The sequence below is a fragment of the Chiroxiphia lanceolata genome, chromosome 1 (genome assembly GCF_009829145.1).
Source record: "Chiroxiphia lanceolata isolate bChiLan1 chromosome 1, bChiLan1.pri, whole genome shotgun sequence".
Taxonomy (NCBI): Eukaryota; Metazoa; Chordata; class Aves; order Passeriformes; family Pipridae; genus Chiroxiphia; species Chiroxiphia lanceolata.
Genome location: NC_045637.1, coordinates 145,292,538 through 145,312,773, shown reverse-complemented (window position 1 = coordinate 145,312,773; position 20,236 = coordinate 145,292,538). Strand labels below are relative to the sequence as shown.

The 20,236-nt window shown below is 38.0% G+C and overlaps 2 protein-coding genes across 8 annotated transcripts in view; both read right to left on the bottom strand.

The window, feature by feature from the left end:
• Positions 1–20,236, bottom strand: part of LARP4B (La ribonucleoprotein 4B) — a 58,188-nt gene that overhangs the window by 17,105 nt on the left and 20,847 nt on the right. For 3 of the 7 annotated variants that reach the window (XM_032683488.1, XM_032683499.1, XM_032683509.1), the window contains exons 1-9: positions 13,032–14,960; positions 9,468–9,615; positions 9,125–9,286; positions 7,014–7,095; positions 6,409–6,545; positions 3,920–4,023; positions 2,031–2,141; positions 1,487–1,540; positions 923–1,132 (exon numbers count right to left, since the gene is read on the bottom strand). In XM_032683488.1, the coding sequence (XP_032539379.1) occupies positions 923–1,132; positions 1,487–1,540; positions 2,031–2,141; positions 3,920–4,023; positions 6,409–6,545; positions 7,014–7,095; positions 9,125–9,286; positions 9,468–9,615; positions 13,032–14,945 (2,922 nt within the window). In that variant the 5' untranslated portion in view covers positions 14,946–14,960. Of the gene's footprint in view, positions 1–922; positions 1,133–1,486; positions 1,541–2,030; positions 2,142–3,919; positions 4,024–6,408; positions 6,546–7,013; positions 7,096–9,124; positions 9,287–9,467; positions 9,616–13,031; positions 14,961–20,236 lie in introns of those variants that run through there. The other 4 variants (XM_032683524.1, XM_032683543.1, XM_032683534.1 and 1 more) reach the window with 2 other exon arrangements.
• LOC116784697 lies at positions 10,559–13,022 on the bottom strand. The gene is made up of 2 exons (XM_032683549.1): positions 11,562–13,022; positions 10,559–11,201 (listed from the first exon to the last, which is right to left on the bottom strand). Exons 1-2 carry the CDS (start codon positions 12,975–12,977, stop codon positions 11,154–11,156), a joined length of 1,464 nt encoding a protein of 487 aa, XP_032539440.1. The 5' UTR covers positions 12,978–13,022; the 3' UTR covers positions 10,559–11,153.

Sequence of the window (20,236 nt, the reverse complement as noted above, 5' to 3'; positions counted from 1 at the left end):
TAATCCTCTGCCAAAAAACCTTTAAAGAACTTCTAATTTTGAGCATTGCTACCCTTGTTTCTTTAAGCTGGAGGTAAAGAGGCATTTCCAGAGGAAAGAAAGAGGCTCCAGCTAGGAACCCTTAGTCTCCCAGTCATTATAGGAAACTATGTTCCTGTTAGTTTTTGTAGAATAACAAAGGCAGACTAAAAGGGGTCAAGGTAATTCTGATAGGACTGTCACAATGGAGAAGATGGAAGCAGGACTGCAGGATGAAAAGGGTGTCCCATTAGAATATATAAGGATTATTCCTATCACTCTAGCTTTAAGGCTTACCAATAGCCTCCTTAAGAAAATTTTTTTTAAAAAAAGATAATTTAAAAGTGATCTTTGTAATTGGCAAAAGTAATTTTATTTTTTTATTGCCAAAAGACATGTTACTTTTGCACAGAAAATATTTTGCTTTAAGAACATGACAAATAGCGTAATTCAGCATGTCAACCTAGAGCCTAATTTCCTGCTAGAAGATCAAGATATCACACTATCCTTATCTATCTAATTCCATTAAGTTTATTCTGTACATATCAGATTTGCTTTTTCTGGTATTCACATACATATTCTGAAGATCTAATTTCTAAAGAAGCTTTAACCCATTGCTAAAAGAAATTCTTACTAAGATTTCTTTTGGTAATGCTTAGTTAGCAATCTTTACTAAAGAACTGCCTCAAAAAGAATCACACTCCAGCCTGAGACCACATACAATTTTCAAATAATCCATCTTTGTACACCATGGGAAGGATTCTGAAGGACTGTTTTTCAAGAAGAATTCGAATCTTAAACTCCCCTTTTCAGGACACACATGCTTCCTACACCGCAGTACTTTGTAAGAAAATGGTACCAAACTTTGAAAAGAACAGAACTGCTTCACAATCAAGAGACTTACCAATGAAGGGTCAAGGTAGCTGTGTGTGGCTGACCAGGTCTGTGGGCCAATTAAGCTGTACAATGGGAAGTGCTGCTGGGGACTGTATACTGGAGGTATGTAAAAGGATGTTGTGTAACGCTGCTGCGTGTAGAGGTTCATATCCAGAGGTCTATATCCATTCTTTGGCAAAAATGTGTTTATAGCTATTGCCTTTGCTTTTATCCTTGCCTGCAAAGGAGATGAGATTATTTACTACAGCAGCCTTTCCAATTATATCAGGATGGTTCAAACCAGCAGCTCTCAAATTTTAAATGGACACTTGTCAGTAACTGCTTTCTTCTTCAAGGACAGCAGGAACAGCTCAATGCTTCCCTGCTGCCTGATGCTGGGCTGGATATGCCAACCTCAGAAAGAAGGAAAAGGAGAAGTAGCATTGTATGTGCTACATTTCAAAACCCAACTCCAGGTCACGTGGCTCCTGAGACTGCACCACTTAAATTTATATTAGAAAACACAGTGAACGCCACAAAAACCAGAACATACTCACAAGCTTCCCCCCACACCCCATAAAGTTCTATTTACCTTAATTGGTTTTCCTTGGAAAGTTTTCACTTCTTCTCTAAGGTATCTGTAAGCCTTTAAAAAAAGTAATAATTTGTCACATATAATTTAAACATAGGAAACTTACATTTTGACAGGCTAAGCCTACCAATAATTCCTGGAGTGCCTGCTAATGTTACACTATAGAAAACTCATATATAATCTGTATTCACCAAAATTTAAGTTATCACTGCAGAAGTGCTTCAGTAGCATTAAAACAAGACTTTAATGCTTATGACTGAAGCATTTCAATGCTTCACCTAAAATATCAATGTTCTCTGTACAAAAAAAATCATAACTTTGGCCAGGACACCAAAGATAAAGATGAACAAGATAAAACTCTTAAGAGTTATGTTTAGTAGCACTGATAGTACTAGCTCAGGGGAAGCATTACTGTTTTTAGAGGTTTGGGTATTATTCTTTTTCATTGTTACACATATGTAATACTGTTTAAGACCTGTCAATTCACCCTCATCTTGTCCTTGTTTACTGTTACATTCTAATATGCTTCAAAAAATAGTGTTACCTGCTGTGCATCGGCTTCGGATTCAAATGTGATGAACCAATTGTCATTATAGGCAAACTCACAGTTGATGAACTTAGGCAAATTGTCTCCTTTGAAAAGTGCTTCAACCTCCTGAAGAAAGTGGTTTGAAAACAAGGTAGAGAGAAGGGTGGAATAAAAAAAAAAAAAAAGGATGGAGAGAAGAAAACATCAATTTGAAGAGCAAAACTTTGGAACTCCAAGCAAGAAAGAGAGAAAGTACTTTCAGGCTTACAAAACAGAACTGAGGAGTTCAGAACACCTGCAGCAGCAATATCTCTCTCCAATCTACCTGCTAGCTAGGAGGAATTCAAACAAGCACTGTCTAAGGCCATAATGGAAGAGAAGTTGCCTACTCCCTTTAAATATGGGGGGGATAAACTATTTAGGCCATAGAGAGACATTTAACCTTGTCATCAAGTGCAGAAAGATGTCTATTTCTCTCCAGTCCCTAAAACCACAGAGCCTCACGAAAACCTGTTCATATGGCACAGGACAGGAGAATTCTGCCCTTTCAGCAGAAACCTGGAGATAAGCTTCAACTCAAATGTCTACAGATTCGCGTATTTGAAACAGGGTTTACGTTACCTCAAACATAATCAGTTAGTTTCTAGAGAAAACACAAACATTGGACTTTATATTTTAATTTATTTACATATTTTTTGTTTTTCCTCACAGACTTGAGGTGAGCAGCATCAAAAGGCAACACAACTTGGGAGGCCTTTATTTTGGAACTTTGTTGCTTAAATAAAGCCTGACAGTGCTGTACCAGAAAAGGTAGGCTATTAAATCTGGCCACTTAAGTCTGGATTTTTTCTGTCTGGCAAATTTAAACACAATGTATAAAACACTTAAATTCTTTTGAAAATAAAGACTCCTCAGAACTTTGTCTGAAGCATTTAAGAATGACCACCCAGGGGTAACACATCCAACGTGACAAACTGATGACAGCAACAAAAATAAATATATCTATAAAAAAAAATCTACAATACTAAAAGCTAGGCAGTCTTTGAAAGGTTTCATTTCACTTGGAAAGCTAGAAGGGGCTATTATCTTTAAGCTACCTACATAGCAAATATCCAACTTTTTCCTTCCAATTCATTTTATCATGTTCCTATTTATTAAGGCCTCTTATTTTTTTGTTGTAAGTTTTTAAAGTGCAGTACTTTGATTTTTGTCTGAAGACAATCAAGAAGAGCAACTCTTTCAGAACCTTTAGTCTTCCTTGTAAAATTAAATAGAGGGGAAAATAAAATATCTACCTATCATCAAGAATCTGTGCCTTCCCTCCTTTTTGAAAATTCAGCATTGTTTAATCTACAGTCCCATAATCTTTTCTAATATTCCCATTAGTCATAGTCCCATCTACATCAGAGTTGCATTGAGGATCTTTTAAAGAATCAAGTTCTCTGCTGTTGCCCTCGTTCCACAAGCCAGTGGAGATCCTTAAGTGACTTACTTACAGCTCTCAAGTCAGCATTATGGACATGTTTGCAAAGCTTTAAGTACTTTACTTGAACAAGCTTCAAGGTTCAACAGTGGCATTTTCTAGGCTAAGCCTTATCTTCCTTCATCTTTTTTGCTATTTATCCACTAAGTGCATATGGATAAGGCAGTGCCCAAGAAAATGATGGCATCTCTACCAAAGACAGCACTGTCAGTGTCTCAGTCCTCTGCAGAGCTACAGGTTCTACCACAGCCTTCCTATGAGCAACGTGCTCCTATCAAACATATTTATTTTCCAAATAAACACAATAAACTACGCTTAGGAAATGCAGAGAGAAATGTAATATGTTTATTGAAATCTAGAAGAAATCTAACTTCCAAATCCCAAGGGAAAAGTATTCTTTACATAACAAGGAAACACTTACTTCAATGGGAGTAGATTCGGGTACTTCACGTAAAATCACAATACAGCGATTCTGATTTGGCCTAACTTTTTCCCCCTTCTCATCCACTTGAACTAAAGGCAATGCTACGAGAGAAGAGACAAGAATGTATTTCAGAGGTCAGCAATCATAATAGGTTTGCACACCAAAAGATGCTGTGGTCATGGTTATGCAATGCAAAGCTTCAAATATTTTTGAACATTAAGAAATGAGCAGAAGATGACTGAGAACACTTTCAAACATACGAAATCAAGTAGACATGTTCCTTATAATTTCCACGCTCTTCCAGCCTAGAAATTCCCAATTCAATAGCATTTTCTTCTAAAGAACATGTTGAGTCATGTTCTTTTTTGATTCTTACCTTAGTGGCAACGTCCACCAGCCTTTCCTGAGAAATTAATCACAGAAACACAGAATACCAGGTTGGACCTCTGGACCACCTGGTGCAACCTTTCTTGGTAAAAACATGGTCTAGACAGGATGGCACAGTTCCCTGTCCAGCTGAATCTTCAAAGTATCCAGTGTTGGGGAATACACTACTTCCTTGGGAAGATTATTCCAATGACTAATTGTTCTCATTATGGAAAATTTTCCTCTTGTGTCCAATTGGAATCTCCCAAGAAGTAATGCGGACTCATTACCCCCCATCTTTGTATAAAAGGAGTCTTTGTATAAAAGGAGTCTTCATGTTCTTTGCAGTCACAGTTTAAATACCAGAACATGGTAATAAGGTCTTTGTCATAGAAGGTTTGTCAAGCACAATTTGCCCTTGGTGAACCCACGCTGATTTTTTACAACCAGGTGCTTCATTTGACCTGTGATAGTCCCCAAGAGGATTTGTTTCATAACTTTCCTAGGAAATGAAGTAAGACTGTCAGGTATGTAATTTCCTGGGTCCTCCTTAAAACACTTCTAATAGATGGGGGTAACATAAGCCTTCCACTCTTCTGCGACATCCCTTAATCTCCACAGCGCCTCAGAGATTATGGGAAGTGGTCTCACAATGATGTCAGCCAGCTTTCTTAACGCCTACGGATGGATATTTGTCAGGGTCATCAATTTGTAGGGGTTGAGCCCCTGAAATAGTTCACACATCAACTCTTCCTTCACTGACAGTGCATCTGTGGTTACATCAACCTGGGTCAACCTGTTCCCAAGGTCTGGGGCCCATCAGTGCTAGAAAAAGTAGAGGTGAAGAAAATGTTAAGAATCTGTCTTTTCAGTGTCACTGGTGACCAGTTCACCCCTCCTGTTTAACACAGGGCCAACATTTTCCTTCAGTTTCTGTTCATTGTTTACATACCTGAAGAACCCTTTCCTGTAATTTTTGACATCTCTGGCCAAATTCAATTTGAGCTGAGCTTTTGCTTTTCTAACTGCATCTCTGTGCACCCTGGCAATGCCCTTGTAGCACTCAACAGGTATTCATCCACTCCTCTATCTCTGGTATGCCTCTCTCTTGGTTTTGAGCAGACTTAGAAGCACAGAGTTAAGTCAAGGGGGTCTCTTGATCCGCCTACTTTCCTTACCTTTAAAGAAAATGAAATGTTTTTGTGCTTCCAGGAGAGAACTCCCAGCACTCATCAGCTCCTTCATCCTCCATGGAAGCTTTCCACAGAATCCCTCTCCTAACTGTGCTCTGAGCAGGCTGAAGTTTGCTTCTCTAAAATCTAAAACCTTAGTGCCAATCCTCAGTGTGCTCAGCATGACCCCAAACCCCACAGTGCTGTGATTGCTACAGTTGAGATATTACAAAGCAGGTTCTCTTGGTTTCTGAGTAGCAAGTCCAGCAGCGCCTCATTCCTGGTCGGCACATCTAACACTTGTATGGGAAAACAATTCTCTACACATTCCAGAAACTTGATGGATGACATGAGTTGCTGTATTGTTCTTCCCACAAATGTCTGAGAAGTTGAAGTCACCTGTAAGAACCAGGTTTGGCTGATCCAAAACTTGCTTAAGTGACCCAAATATTGCTTTGTTGGTCTTATTGTCTTGGTTTGGAGGTACTGTAAGATCTCCCTTGGAGATAACCCCTCTGATCTTGACCCAGAGGTATTGCACAGAGCTTCCAGTTGATGTAGTTGACTTCTATACATTCAAGATTCTGCTTAAAAGAGAGTGACTTCTCCATCTCTTCTTCCCCACCTATCTTTACAAAACAGCTTTGAGATATCCGTTGTGATCCTCCAAATACGTGAGTTGACCCACCATATCTCACAATTTAAACTCACATTATTCTTATTTGCACAGACCATTATCCAATACCTGCAATATGAAGTAGCTTTGATAAAAATACAGTTCTATAACTGTGATGGTCTAAACTGGAAGCTGCTTGGGCTGTTTAATGCTTTACAGAAAAATAACAGCCTATTATTGCAATACATTAAAAAGGAAAGATTGAAAATTCAGATTAATAGTCCTATGGCAATAACCAAAATGCTTTCTGAAATGGAGGAGCTTTTACTTACATCTCAGCACTTCAACAATCAAATCCATATCAGTACTGAGTTTCTTGACATGATCAAGGTTTGCTACTGTCATTATTGGCACATACTGATCACTGTCCATCTGTGATATAAGGTACATGTCACTGGCAAGATTTTCCCTGTTGGGAGAAAAAAAATAAAAATGGACAAGTGTCACAGATACAACCTGAAACAAAAACTCATCACATAGTAGAGGGTAGATTCCTTCAGCATTTTCACTAACTAATTAAAATCATTGGCTTAAATAAAGCTTAAGTTTCTCAGCTTTAATTTGAAAAAAAAAAAACCAACAAAAAACCCAGTAAAGGTCATAAAAATTCATCTGATCTGTAATTGCTCATAGTTACTCTCACTTCAAATCAGCATATTTGCTAGTTTATGCTTTAGGTTTCATGTTTAAGTTTCATGTAAGCTTTAAGAGGTACATCAATAGATACTCTGAAATTAGCATGTTAATTTCCCCAAATTCTCATCCTTTCCACTTAAAACTAAAGTGACAGATGAAAAATATATTAACACACATCCCAAGTTAGGTATTAGGTCTTGTTGGTTATCCTCCAGTTTGCTACATTTACGTATATACATACCTAGATAAACAGAATTCCAGTGTCTTTTTCAGTAATTCTCGTAAATCTTCCTGACCTTCTGGCTGCAACTGTTCATTTCCACCTAGTAATTAAAATACTTCGGATTAAAATGTAGTTCTGTTGTATTACACAATAGATATTTTAATCAAACCATCATGTCTATTAGTCACTATATAACTAGTAACAAATTTTCAGATCCAATACATGTTCATTATGTATTAGTTCACCGACCACCAAAACTGCATGGGAACACTTTTTATTTAAGACAGAAAAGAGAAAACATGTCTGACTTCACTTATTAACCTCTGTTCTCCAAATACATGAAAATCTGAAGCATTTTAGAAGAACAGCTACAAGACCATCTCAGAGTAAATACTGAACTGATTTAGCTTGTAGACCTGTCCTCCATTCTCAGGAAACCAACCTCTTTCTAGTTGACTAAACCCTGACTAATGCAGCAAGAGAGCAACATAATGAAGGCACTCCATACTTCAGCCCTCACTCAAAATTACTGATACACTAACTCAGAAAAGAGTTCCAAAAATGAGGTTATAAAATATCAGCAGATATACAATCTACTAGTAACACACGTGTAATTGACAATCTTTTGGTTAAGAAGGCAAAATTAACTTTTTTCTTATACTTGGGAGTTTCAAAATTATCATCACATGGAAAACATGGATTTAATGTTCATTTTATTTAGACCCAATATACTAATGTCCTCTATATCCTTCCCTTCAGTAACTTTCATCCTTTTCTTCAGCTTTCCTTAACCATTCTTCTTCCTAAAGCAACTTCTAATTTCCTCCCACCACGCTGTCCTTCACGTGTTCTACTCTGAACAAGATAAGGTCAACACCTGAGAAATACACTTAAGTTCTACTTTCCTTCCCCATCTGCCCTTTCCTTCTTGTCCAAAGGCCAGCAAAGACCAAAATTACATGCATTTTAAAAAATAATTATTAAATTAAAAATCAGATTTCAGACTTGGGACCACCTGTGTCACTCACTATTCACTAGGTGGAACAGATCCAATGCGCTGTTCAGCTGCTTACAACACTATCTGACTCTTGTTAAAAGTTAACTATTTTGGGCACATAAAGGACACGCTGACAAGTTTTAACACTAATCTGAAGAATACCGTTCCCTTCTAGACTGTGAGGCACCTTTAATACAACTTTCTACTTGCCATCTAGTTATTACTTAATAATTCCCAATAGTACCCTTAAATAGAAGAGTCAAAGAGAGCTTTCAATTTTTCAGCATAAGCAAGGATGATCCCATGACCGTGTCTGATTTTAGTTGTCTTGATTTCCAGCTATTATGGATGCTATACTGGTAATTTAAAATACATGTTATAAAATCAGCTAAGCACAATGAACAAGGAACAGACCTCCCGTGAATCTCAAGAAACACCCAGCACATTTTCCTCTCCTTCCCATCCCTCAGTTCAAGTAGTAATCCCACATGCATCTTGCACACCTTCTGTCCCTTTCAGTGAAATATAAGCATGGTTGAATCTCTACACTACTTTCCAGAAACTTCTTAAAACATACCATCTGGTATAGACTACAGCTACTACCAGTTGCACTGAAAAAACCCCCTGAAAGTTCATTAAATAAGAATGCAAAGAAGTTAGACTAAAATGTTGCCTATTTTATCATTTCAAGTACAAGACTGGTCTTTCCACACATTAACATTACTACTTGAGACACAAACGCTATGTGAATCTCACCTCACCACCTGACCCAATGAGAAATGTGCAGCTTAAAGAGGTAGATATCCAAATGTAAATGTCTACACTAGGGATTTTCATTCAGAATCACATTCCAGAAAATACTCAGTTAAATCCAGAACATTTCTGCAGCACCTCATAAGACTTATACCAGGATGAGACTGGTCTCCAAACATGTCTAAGTGTGATTGCAGAAGAGACAGGATTTTCTAGGGTCTGTTTACAGCATGCAAATCTTGAGCAACAAAAGTGGTGTAGTTTGGGGGGGCTTTTGGGGGTTTTTTAGATGCTCACTGTTCAACTCAAAATACATGTTTGTTTTTGTTTTTTTTTTTTTTTTTGAACTAAGCCCAAGCAAATACTAGCTTTCTCTTACCTGTCTGGGTGGTTTCATGCATAGACTCATACTCAGAATGATCGAGAGCCAAAGGGTTCATATCTGTCTGGTCTGACACCGAAACAGCTGGTGACGGCTCCGGCAGCTCTGTCAGCACTGCATTCTGATGCTTTTTGTCGCTATCACTGTTGGCATCCAGTCCTGCAGCACGGATGACAAACACTCAGAAAGCATTCTTTCTAATCACTGTGACTTCACAGTTACAACTAAATCTGAAATAAAGTTGCTTACATGTTTGTTTTAATTTTTTTAACAGAAAACTAAAATTGAGAAAATTCTGCACTGAATTTTAACTTTTGCTTGAACTAGAAAACGTTCATACCTTCTTTACAAGAATCTGGAGGCTGGTCAGGTATTTCTTCCCACGTTTTGCTCACACTACCATCAGTGGCACCACTTGCTTCCAAGTGTAACATATGATTTCCCCACACCTTTGCATTAGGGTTTAACTCGGAAACCTTGGTTGACTCCTACAAAAAGAAATTGATTATGCACTTTGTGGATGCACAGCATGCATCTGTGTGTAGATATGTACAGTTTCAAATAACAGTATTAGACATACAACTCAAGACTGTACTGTCAAGTTTTTTCACATCTGAATATATTAACTGAATTCCCATAATCATTTCAGGTACAAAACCAACTGAATTGTGCTGCATGGAATTCCTTTCCCTGATTAAAAATCATCAGAAAAGGCTAGCCAAGCAGAGCAAACAACAACAAACATTTCAAACCCATACTTGACCTAGACTTCAGACAGTTCTCTAATATACATGTCTACCTGATGTTGACTATATTGGTATTGTATCTGTTTCTGCAAAATAACATTAAAGAAAAAAATAATCAAGAAAATACCAAAGTACAAGGAGTTTTTTTTCTGAACTTATATAAACATTTAACATTTCTGATGAAGCATTATGGAAAATTGAAAGCAATCAGATGTGCATGACAACTTCTGTCATTACTTCAAGAGGAGGAACAGTGCATTAGGACAGAAGGGTTGAATTATCAGATCCAGTTAAATCATCAAGACAATCTCCTTTAACCTGGACTGGAAATGCACACATTTAATGATTATATATGGTTATATACAACCATCACATAAATGATTATATCTGTGCTTCAGAGAGATTGCATTCTGCAGTGCAAGCATCTACAATACTTTTTTGATAGTTACATGAGAAAGTTTTCTCTTGTGTTGCTAATGTTTGAGCAAAATGCATTAAATTATTCCATACAAAGAATATACTTGGAATGTTTTAATGTAATTATAGTGGGAAAGAGGATCATATTAAGACACGCTAAAAAAGCTCATTGAAAATTTGTTTTGTGAATTTATGAATTCTAGGCACATTGTAGCATTTAAGACAGGCACTCCAAAACTCCATGAAGCTTTAAATCTTCTTAAACACATGCACTCAGATAGTTATTATCACAGTGTGTAGAATATATCCAGAAAGTAAAAAGATCTAAAAAATCTCAACTTAAACACATCTATTGAGTGACAGAGGAAAGACTTATAAAAAGTGGAAGTGTTTGACATAACTACCTGAATAGTAACTATTCAGAGATGACAGCAAGTTCCATCAGTTCCGCTTTTAATACACAAAGTTCCCCCAGGAGACAGCAAACAGCCCTAAGTTCAACCCACTGCCCACACTGCAACTGCTGGGCAAGGTCAGAGCAACTGCTCCAGCACAGTCAGTGAGGGGAACAATATCCAGCACTGGCTCTGCTCAGCGGGGAAGAAAAAGGAGCAGCAGCTGCTGCAGGTTGGCTTTCACAGGGTGAGTAAGGTTGGAGAGGACCACTGGAGGTCATCCAGTCCAACCTCCCTGCTCAAGCAGGGCCCCCAGAGCTCGTTACTCAGGACTTTGTCCCGACGGCTTCATTTGTTTCCTATCCCAGCTTTCCAAGATCCAGCCCAGCTCATTCCCCTCACTTCTCCTGTAGCCACTCCTTTCTCCAACACTTCAGAAGACCACCTCCAGAAGTGAGCAAATATTTCCTAGTTGCTACCAAACAAGAACTTCAGGAAATCCACAAACATTTCTTCCTATACAAAGGTAAAGAGCACTATTAACAGTCTGCAGAAAGCTTCCTTTCCCACACTGAAGCGTTTATCTCGAGTTCATCTGGAACTGAGAATCTGCAATCAAGTCACTTTGCCCAAAGTTTAAACTTTCACACAAAGTAAACAGAAACAAAAAGAAAAAAAATATATTAATATTCAGCAACATTTTGAACTTCTGTATTCTGTACAGCATTTGGTTTTGCAAAGGAAAGGGAATAGTCAGCTTCAGGACAAAATAACATGATCTGTTTAACTAAAGAAACCACAGTTTGACTTGGCTTAGTCAAACTTCTAGCTTCAGCTTTAAGCTTTAACATCAAATCACTTCTGCAGAATACTTACAAATTCGTCTTTATTTTGCCATCCCCAAGTACCAGCATTTTCTGGTGCTAGCAGCTGATATGGGTATCCTTCCACTGCATATGAAGCACCTGTTAAGTCTTCAGGTTCATTCTGGAAGTTTTCACTAACTATACAAAGTCTGTCATTCTTCATGGTATCATTAGAAACTGCATTATTCCATAAAAAGCCCACCAGATATTCACCATTACCAGCAGGAACCGTGTCAGAAAACAGCTGATTTGTCCAATCATCATTGCCAGTCTGAAGACTGATGAGATGTGGCCACATTCCAACATGGGGATCTTGTCTGTCCAGTTCATAGGAGTGCTGCTCTTGGCCACTGGGTACATCTTCCATCAGATCTAACAGGCACTGCTCACTGCCTTGCTGAAATCCTGCAGCAGCAGGAGCGGCACTCTGTATTTCATAGGAAGGAGTAGCAGCGTATTTGTCTACCTGCTTTGGGTCAACACAAACTCCAAGCTCTTTGTTCGAGAAAATCTTGTGATCTGGCTGCATCTGTTCCCAGGTTGTGGTCAAGTCATTTGTTTGAGGATTTAATGTGTAACTGCTGGTTTTCAATTCAGTAGTCTTGGCTTCTAACAGCTTCAAATTCCCACTGGTAAAAGGTTCTATACTCCCAGTTGATACACTAAAACCAGTGAGGTTCTGCTTTGAGTGGGTACTGACACACTGTTTTACTTCACCATCCTGAAGATTACATTCATTTACATCACACATACTTTTTTCAGGAGTTTCTGATCTTTCTTCAGTAAAAGACACAACAGAAACTGCAGTGTTCCCGACCTCTGGCTCTGGACTGCCACAGTGACGTAACTCAGGCTCTTCCACTGGTTTGTCATGCACATGAGAACATGCATTTTGACACAATGATGGTAAACAGTTATGGGCTTTATGTAAGAGATGATTGGTATCTTCCAGATTTTTAGTGTCATCTTTTAATTTTATGCTCTTGTACGTACAACTGTCCACGGTTGCAGGTTCAGTGGAGTCAGAGGGAACGTTCTGACTATGAGTCAAGCCTCCATTGCAATTGAAGATGCCTTTATCACAATCAACAATGTCAGCATTCAAATTTGGTTTTATAATTTCTGCATTGTTATCAATGGACTCATTTAAGTGAACTTCAAATTTTGTCTGTTTTACAGATTCTACTACATCCTCAGCTATTTTGGCTGACTCTGTCCCTGCACTCAATTGATTTTCTACTGCGTGGAAGAAACATGCATCCTGTTCATCTTGTCTACAGTTCATGTCTATTTTATTCATATGCTCACATTCAACAGGCACAGAAGAGACACTGTTATCTGAATTTGAATATTTGCATACTTTACCTTTACTCCGTGGTGACTCTTGTGAAACCTGACATTCTAGGCTGTTTTCCTTTAGGAACATGTCATCTGTGCGTGGGTTATGTTGTTCATGAGATGTCAAAGTGCCAGCACTTACCCACGGGCTACTTCTGCTCAAGTTACCAGCTTCCTCAGTCAAGTCACCAGTGACACACTCACAGACACCTTCCTCTGTGCCACCATGGTCTGCAGCTTCAGCCGATGTCTTGATTTCAGTGCAGCCCTTAATTTGAGTTTGAAAATCAGAACTTTCCTCCAAGTTTTTGTGCATTTCAGTCATACTCAAAGCTTCACAGCTATGCAAAATTGTACCTGTGCATTTCTCTCCATCTTTCAAGGACTCTTCAAAACCGATGTGATGTTCACTACAGTCTGGTGCAAACATTTGGCTATCACCATGAGTTCTTTCAAGTGTTTTCTTTTCCACATTTGAGTTTACTTCACTTTCTGGCTCTAGAAGGTAGACTTTTTCAGCAAGATTTTCTACATTGTCCATTTCACATAACTCCAGTGATAATTTAAAGTTACCCCTCATGTTCTCTGCCATCTGTTTAGTATTTGTTTGCTCTACAACACTTGAGGGACGCCCACTTAAACCAAGTGGTACAATATCAGAATGATTACTTCCCTCAGTTTTTCCTGAATTACATAATCCAGTGCCTAACAAGACACTGGAAATACAATCACTGTGTTTCACCTTTTCTGAGTTAGGGCTGTAGTGGTCCTTTTCAGCAGCATCCACAGGCTTCACAGAATTACAAGCTGTATGGAGTGATTCATTCCAACTGACAGCACTACCTATGGAATACACCTCCTCTTGCTGATTCTCAGGGATGATTTCATCAGATACTTTTGCTCTTAAGACATCTGTTACTGTATTGTCAGTATTTAACTTATGCACCTGACACCTGTCAGTCAGTAAGTTATCAAAAGATTGGATGTCTATGCTACAATATTCGCTTGTGCCCTTTGTCTGCATGTTTGGTCTATCCTCTTTTTTATATTCAAACAGTTCTTCCTGTGAATTAAACTTAGCTTCCACTTGTGCCAATCGCTGCGCTGGAAGTTCCTTCCCAGTGTCTAGAGGTCGTGCCATGCTGCACATTCCTTCACCAGTAACAGCTGAGTTATCTATGTCTGCTGCAGTCTCTTCATGCACAGTAGCTGGCACCTCTTCGTCCCCTGTCAGATCTTCGGCATCTACAACACAAATACTGTAAAACTCCCTGTCTTTCACATTTTGACTGTTGTCTACATCAAGATAAGAAAGTGTTGGAGGCACCTCTCTATATGAACTTGAAACTTTCTGTAGGCTGTCACTCTTGCTGTCTTTAACATTTACTGTTGTTTCATTTTGCCTTGAATGGTCATACGTCACTGCATAGTCTTCCAGAAAATTTCTATTTAAGGAAATTTCACTCTGTAACCCTTTGTCCAGGATGTCTGGTATATGTGAATTCGAAATATGATCAAATAAGCAATGCTCTTGTACAGTTACATTTTCGTTATTAATATTACTATTAATGTTTTCTATATTGTTCATGTGCTGACCATTGCTATTAGATTTTTTAGGTGCTCTTTTTTTAATAACCCTGTCTTTCTTTTCTTCACTTTTCTGCAGATTTCCATATGTACCAGAGACTTTCAAGAGGTGACTAAAGGAGTTAAAGAAGCTAAAAGGTCTGTCATACGACCTCCTAGAGCTCTCATGGGGAGTATTCCCCATGCTTTTATATGATGGATATTTCCCTTTTCTACCCAAAAAGCCAGATTCAGAATTTGACGCTGCGCAATCATCGCTACAAACGCATTCACTGCCGACTGTTGCAGCCGCCCCGTTAACTGTCCTTCCCACTGTATGCAGATCCTGGCTTTTCACAGTTCCAAAAATTGAAGATAAAGTTTTACTTATCCTTGACTCTGGTGCTTCCTCTTCCACAGATTTTTGTAACAAGCTGGTTTTCTCCTCACTCGTGCTGTTACTCAATTCTTTACTGAAGCAGCAGCCCATGTTTAATAAGTAGCGTCAGAGGGTCTTCTCATTGCAAATCACCTTCCTCTTACACTAAACTAAACTAACTTTCTATGGCTACTGAGGAGACAAGCCAACACCCAACTGCCAAAAATAGCACACTTTAAAACCATGCAGGGGTTTCATATGTCATTGCCACTCAAAGTCCAAATCCCAGTTGCTGAGCAATGTTTCAGTATTTCATCATATGCACTGTAACATTCAAGTCAAATAATTCTAATGAGATTACAGTCTGTTTACATGTATTACCAAGTCTTATGAACTTCTACTGTTTAATTTCCTGGAGAGTTTTGTTCATCCAAATCACTAAAATATTTAAATGACATCTTTCACAATGTCCATGTGTGCCAGAAACTACCTGCCTTCATATTTAATGTAACTCCCACTTCCTATACAAGGATAAATGCATTCTGGCTTCACATGTTTAAATCTCATGGCTAAATCAAACACATTTTCTCCTTCTCCTCCCTTCCCCCAGAGTTGAACCTACACCACAATTACTTCTTTAGGAAAAACAGGCTAAAGATAGATAAGACCTCATGTATTCCATTGAGCAGTCATTGTACGTTATCAGAAGCTAATTCTGTTCCAAGACTTTTTTTTTAAATTTGTTATCTGCATAAAAAAAAAAACAACCAAACCATAATCCCTCAGTGACTTATAGCACTGGAGGGGGGCTCAAGATCATTTAGGCACCTCATGGTACTGTGGCAGGATTAATTATAGTTAACCTCCAAAAAATTTGCGCATCCTTTTAAAAAAAACCTCAACAATATTTAAAATTATTGACTAAATGCTACTCCTCTTCCAAAGAAGTCTGTCCCCAGTACAAGTTTTCACTGATGTACATAAACAGACTTCCTTCCGACCTTATGACAACTAAAGCATTTTTAGACATACGTATTTAGATACTGAAATATTTCTATTACTTTAAGTCTTTTTAGTTGCTAAAAAAAGTGGTTCTGCTTCTTCAAAAATAAAAAACCCAATAAGAAAGCTGAAAATACCCAGTAACCTTTTTCTGCTGTAAATGGAGTTGTTCTTATTTGCCTTTACATTATCTCACATCACTCAGACCTTCTCTCAAATTCACTGCTATTATTTCAAATTTGGACCTCACTCTTCAGAGCCTGCAGACTGTACAACTACAGCACCACTCTACTCTGTTACTTAAAAGATACTGAAAACACAGAATTCTGAGCGTAAGACAAGATAGACCCTTAAACTCTATTTCAAACGTTCTTTCAGATGTACATTGAATTCAGTGCTATTTTTCCACTGGTTGTGCACCTTAAGGCAACTAATACTCCACTAACTGTGGTCACAGAAGAATATTGCTGAATTGGCTAGAAAATACATGCCCTCCTCAGCACAGTGGGCTTCGAAACTGCAAAGTAAGAACAGAGGAAGACTATCCTGCCACCCCCAGCTTATCCAATGCATGAAGCCTCAAAGTGCCTGCAGCTACACTGTTCCTAACGACAGGAAGTTTGATGCATCATTGCTGCCATCTGCTGCATTTTTTTTAATTCTCCCATGGGACAAACTTATTCAACATGCTTCAATCTAGACTTAAAACTATGCCAAGTCACTCCTCTCTTTAGCATTCCCTGGAACCAAGAACAGGGAAAGGGGGAGGGAGTTACTTATAATAGTTTTTTTTGAAGAAACGCCATGAGCAAACAATTTAACTGTTTTTAATGTCAGCTTAAAGTCACAGTAATACTTACAAAGTTCACAGCTATTCACAAAACTCCATCAGGTAAAGAAATAGCAAGATTTTTCCCTTTGTGATTTAACTAACTTGTGCTTTCCAGAGAGGAACTAAGTGTCTTTAAGAGACGGACCAGGGCAAAGTCCACTTTTCCAGTGCCTTAACAACCACTTCTGCTATCAACTAATGGGGAGAAAAATGGGTGAAGCAGTTCAAGCAAGCAGAAACTTCTTCCAGTTTTCCCAGACCCTTCTCATGTGCAAAGGCACATTTTGTTCTTGTTTCTTCGGTTTTATCTAAGAGTTCCAGGGATAATTTCTATTTTTAAGGACCTATAGTACACATTCACAAAGTCACATTCCTCAATGCTGTTTATTGTGGGATCACTTTACAGAAAAAGAAAAAAAAATAAGCCAAAAAAAAAAAAAGACAAGATGAATTTAAACAGAAAATGCCACACTTGTTACGCTACATCATTCGAGGCTGCTTGTTTAACTTCCAAGGTTCCTTAAATCTTAAAAACCTTCTGGCTACGCTATAGACTGCCACCTGACTTGAAAAGCACTTAACAGAGCTTGTGCTCAGCCACTTCAGAGCGCAGCTCAGCTGGGGAGTAGCTTTGTTTATTTTGTTGGGTTTTTTACCCTTTATACATGCATATTTTAGTTCTGGTATATTTCTCCTCTACTCAAAGCCTAAACAGCTTTTCCCTCCCCATGAAACAAAAAGTGTTCTGAAGCACCACTTTCATAACCTGAACAATTACCTTTTTTTAATAGGTATTTAGTCCTATGAAAAGGCAAGAAGCCAACATGTTTATTAACAGGAGTATACCTACCTATCTACTTCAATTTCTCCATGTACCTATTCTTTGCAAAGGAATAAGGATTTATCCTTACAGTCTTATAGGCTTAAGTTTTAAAATACAATCTTAAGTTACAATAGCACAAGTCAAAACAGTCCTTACAACTTTCTGACATCTAACTTCCTTTATTCTTTTCCCATAATAAATTCATGCAATTGTAACAAGTCCTGAAGAAACAGTGATTATGCTATACTCCTAGGTCATACTTGATGTCATGCCCAGCACCAGTTAAGGGAACAGAGAAGAGCAGCATCACAATAGATGTCACAATGTCACTACTGCGGGTTTTTGGAAACAGCTGGTCAAATTGCTTAACTTTCCCTCCAATATATATCAGGGTTAATGGATTGCTAAGAGTTTAAATATGTGTTTCATAGATTAAAACAATGAAATATAGGCATTAGACATTATCTACAGGTGTAAAACCATTCAGCACTTTTCTTATGGCCTCAATCTACAATACCATGAGAGAAAGGGCAAACACTGACCTGTACTGATCCTTCAGGATGCTGATACCATATATGTCCAGTTTAAGGTCTAATCGTCCCATTTCTTGTTTAAAGCTATTCACGATCTCTTGAATTATTAAATAGCACCTACTTGCTATAGAAACTGCTACTTAACTCTTAATTGGCAGATACTGCATGTAATACTGTGTATTGCCAAGTGATTTGAGGATTATATGTTGTAGTGAATTTTCACTGAACTGTTACACATACTCCTATATTAAATTAGTAAATCTAATTTCCTCAGTTCCTTTTTGTTCTGAGGCTTATTCTTGAATGGGCTGCAAAAGGATTTTTGAACACCATAACCCAGCAGCTCTAAGCCTGAGACATCCTTTTATAGTATCTCCTAAGAACAACATTTTTGGGAAGTACAATTAAGTGCCATCGTTCATGAATTTCTAGTTATTTTTCTTGTGCTTAGAACAAACAATATGACTGAACTTGAATTTACAGTACCTATAAGCGTTGACATAAACCAGTGTACCACACTGATTTGAATTCCCACTAACAGAAACCCATGGCAGCACCTGATAATTATTCAACTAGGGAAAGAATAGGTGATGCTGATATTGCAACCAGGCAGCCAGTTCAAATGGCCTCACTGTAATATCCTCCACTGGAACATACCAACATTTGCAGAACCTGTTGTCGCTTGAGGACAAGAATCCCACCTAGAGTTATTTTCAAACTTCCAGATCAGGTCTTCAATTCAGCCAGTCAAGGAATAAAAATTCTTTGGTACTTGGAAAAATGTGAACATGGCCGAGGAAGAATTTAGGAAGAATTCAGGATCAATAAGCAAGGAAAAAGACTATGTGTGCCTTTAGCATCAAAGGTTAGTTAAGTCCTGTCTGGTAGAGACAGGTCACACAAGCTACCTCCACCATGGCATTGGGTCTTGGCCTCTTCCCTCAGAGTAACCTCTAATTTCTAGCAGGAAAGTGTTATTATCAAAAAGGAAACACAGAAGTGAATTAAAACAGAGCAAAACGCTTCTTAAACGCTGACCTTCCTGGGTCCAGCCTCACAAGCGCTTTCTCTGAAAGAGTACCTCTCAATCACGATACAAAGAATCCCTTGATAGACCTCACCTGAAGCAACAAAGCCTACCTTTGGGTTATAGAAGTTGAAAAAAGTAGCATATTTAACTCTCAAATTTATCAAAGCTATGAATCCGCTAGTATCCTCTAAATTATGTACCTCCAATGTGTAAGTCTAAGCTTCTACTGATAAGAAATCTATGAGGATCCTCAAGTTGCCAATTTCTTTCAAATGACTTGTGTGCAAAACCATCAAAATTCTGCTGTTAAATACTACTAAAATCAGCCAAACTCAAGATTTATTGTTAGAAATGAACCATACTAGGCTTGCAATCAACCTACATTATGAACTAAACAGCATATAGTTTTATAGCTACTTCAAGGCAGAAGAAAAGACTTTACCTCCCTCACTATAAGATTAAAACTTTGAAAATTATTAGTAGACAAGTGACCTCTGTATCTTTAACATCAGCTACACCAGTAAGTGATTTCTGAAAGGGTTCCATACATCAAAACTTGGGATCTTTAATCAAAAACTTTACAACATCAAAACTTTAATTTTAATTTAGTCACTACTGAGTACCTGTTCAGCATCACTCACACTAGAACATGTGTTCAGTTTTGTTCCAGCCAAACAGAATGAAAAAAGTCATAATTAGAAAAATTTATTTATTATTAACAGATAAAACAAAAAATACTTTATATAACCACTTCAGATAAAGACTAGGATACTAGTTATTTTTTCAGGATCTCCGGAGGTGCATCAAAATTTCCCACAGAAATTCTAAAACTTTCGTCCTGAACTGCCACAAAAGCATTCAGACTAGAGATCGAGAGATCCCAGTGGAACAGCACAGCCAAAACAGCTAGAGAACATTTCAGCACATTTCTTATAACGTGTATTATTAAAAAAAAAAAAAAAAAAAAAAAAGACTCCTAGAAATCTCTGTAGATACCACTGCAGTACAGCCCCGTATCAAATACACATTGAAGCAGGGATTGTCACAAACATGCATCCATGCCTTTATGCAGTCTAGCCCTCTGATCTCAAAATAATTAAGACACAAGAAACAGCAGGTGAATTTCACTTCACCTGAAGCATGTACTTGCTAAAGGAAATAGAGTCAGGATTCCAGAAGTTT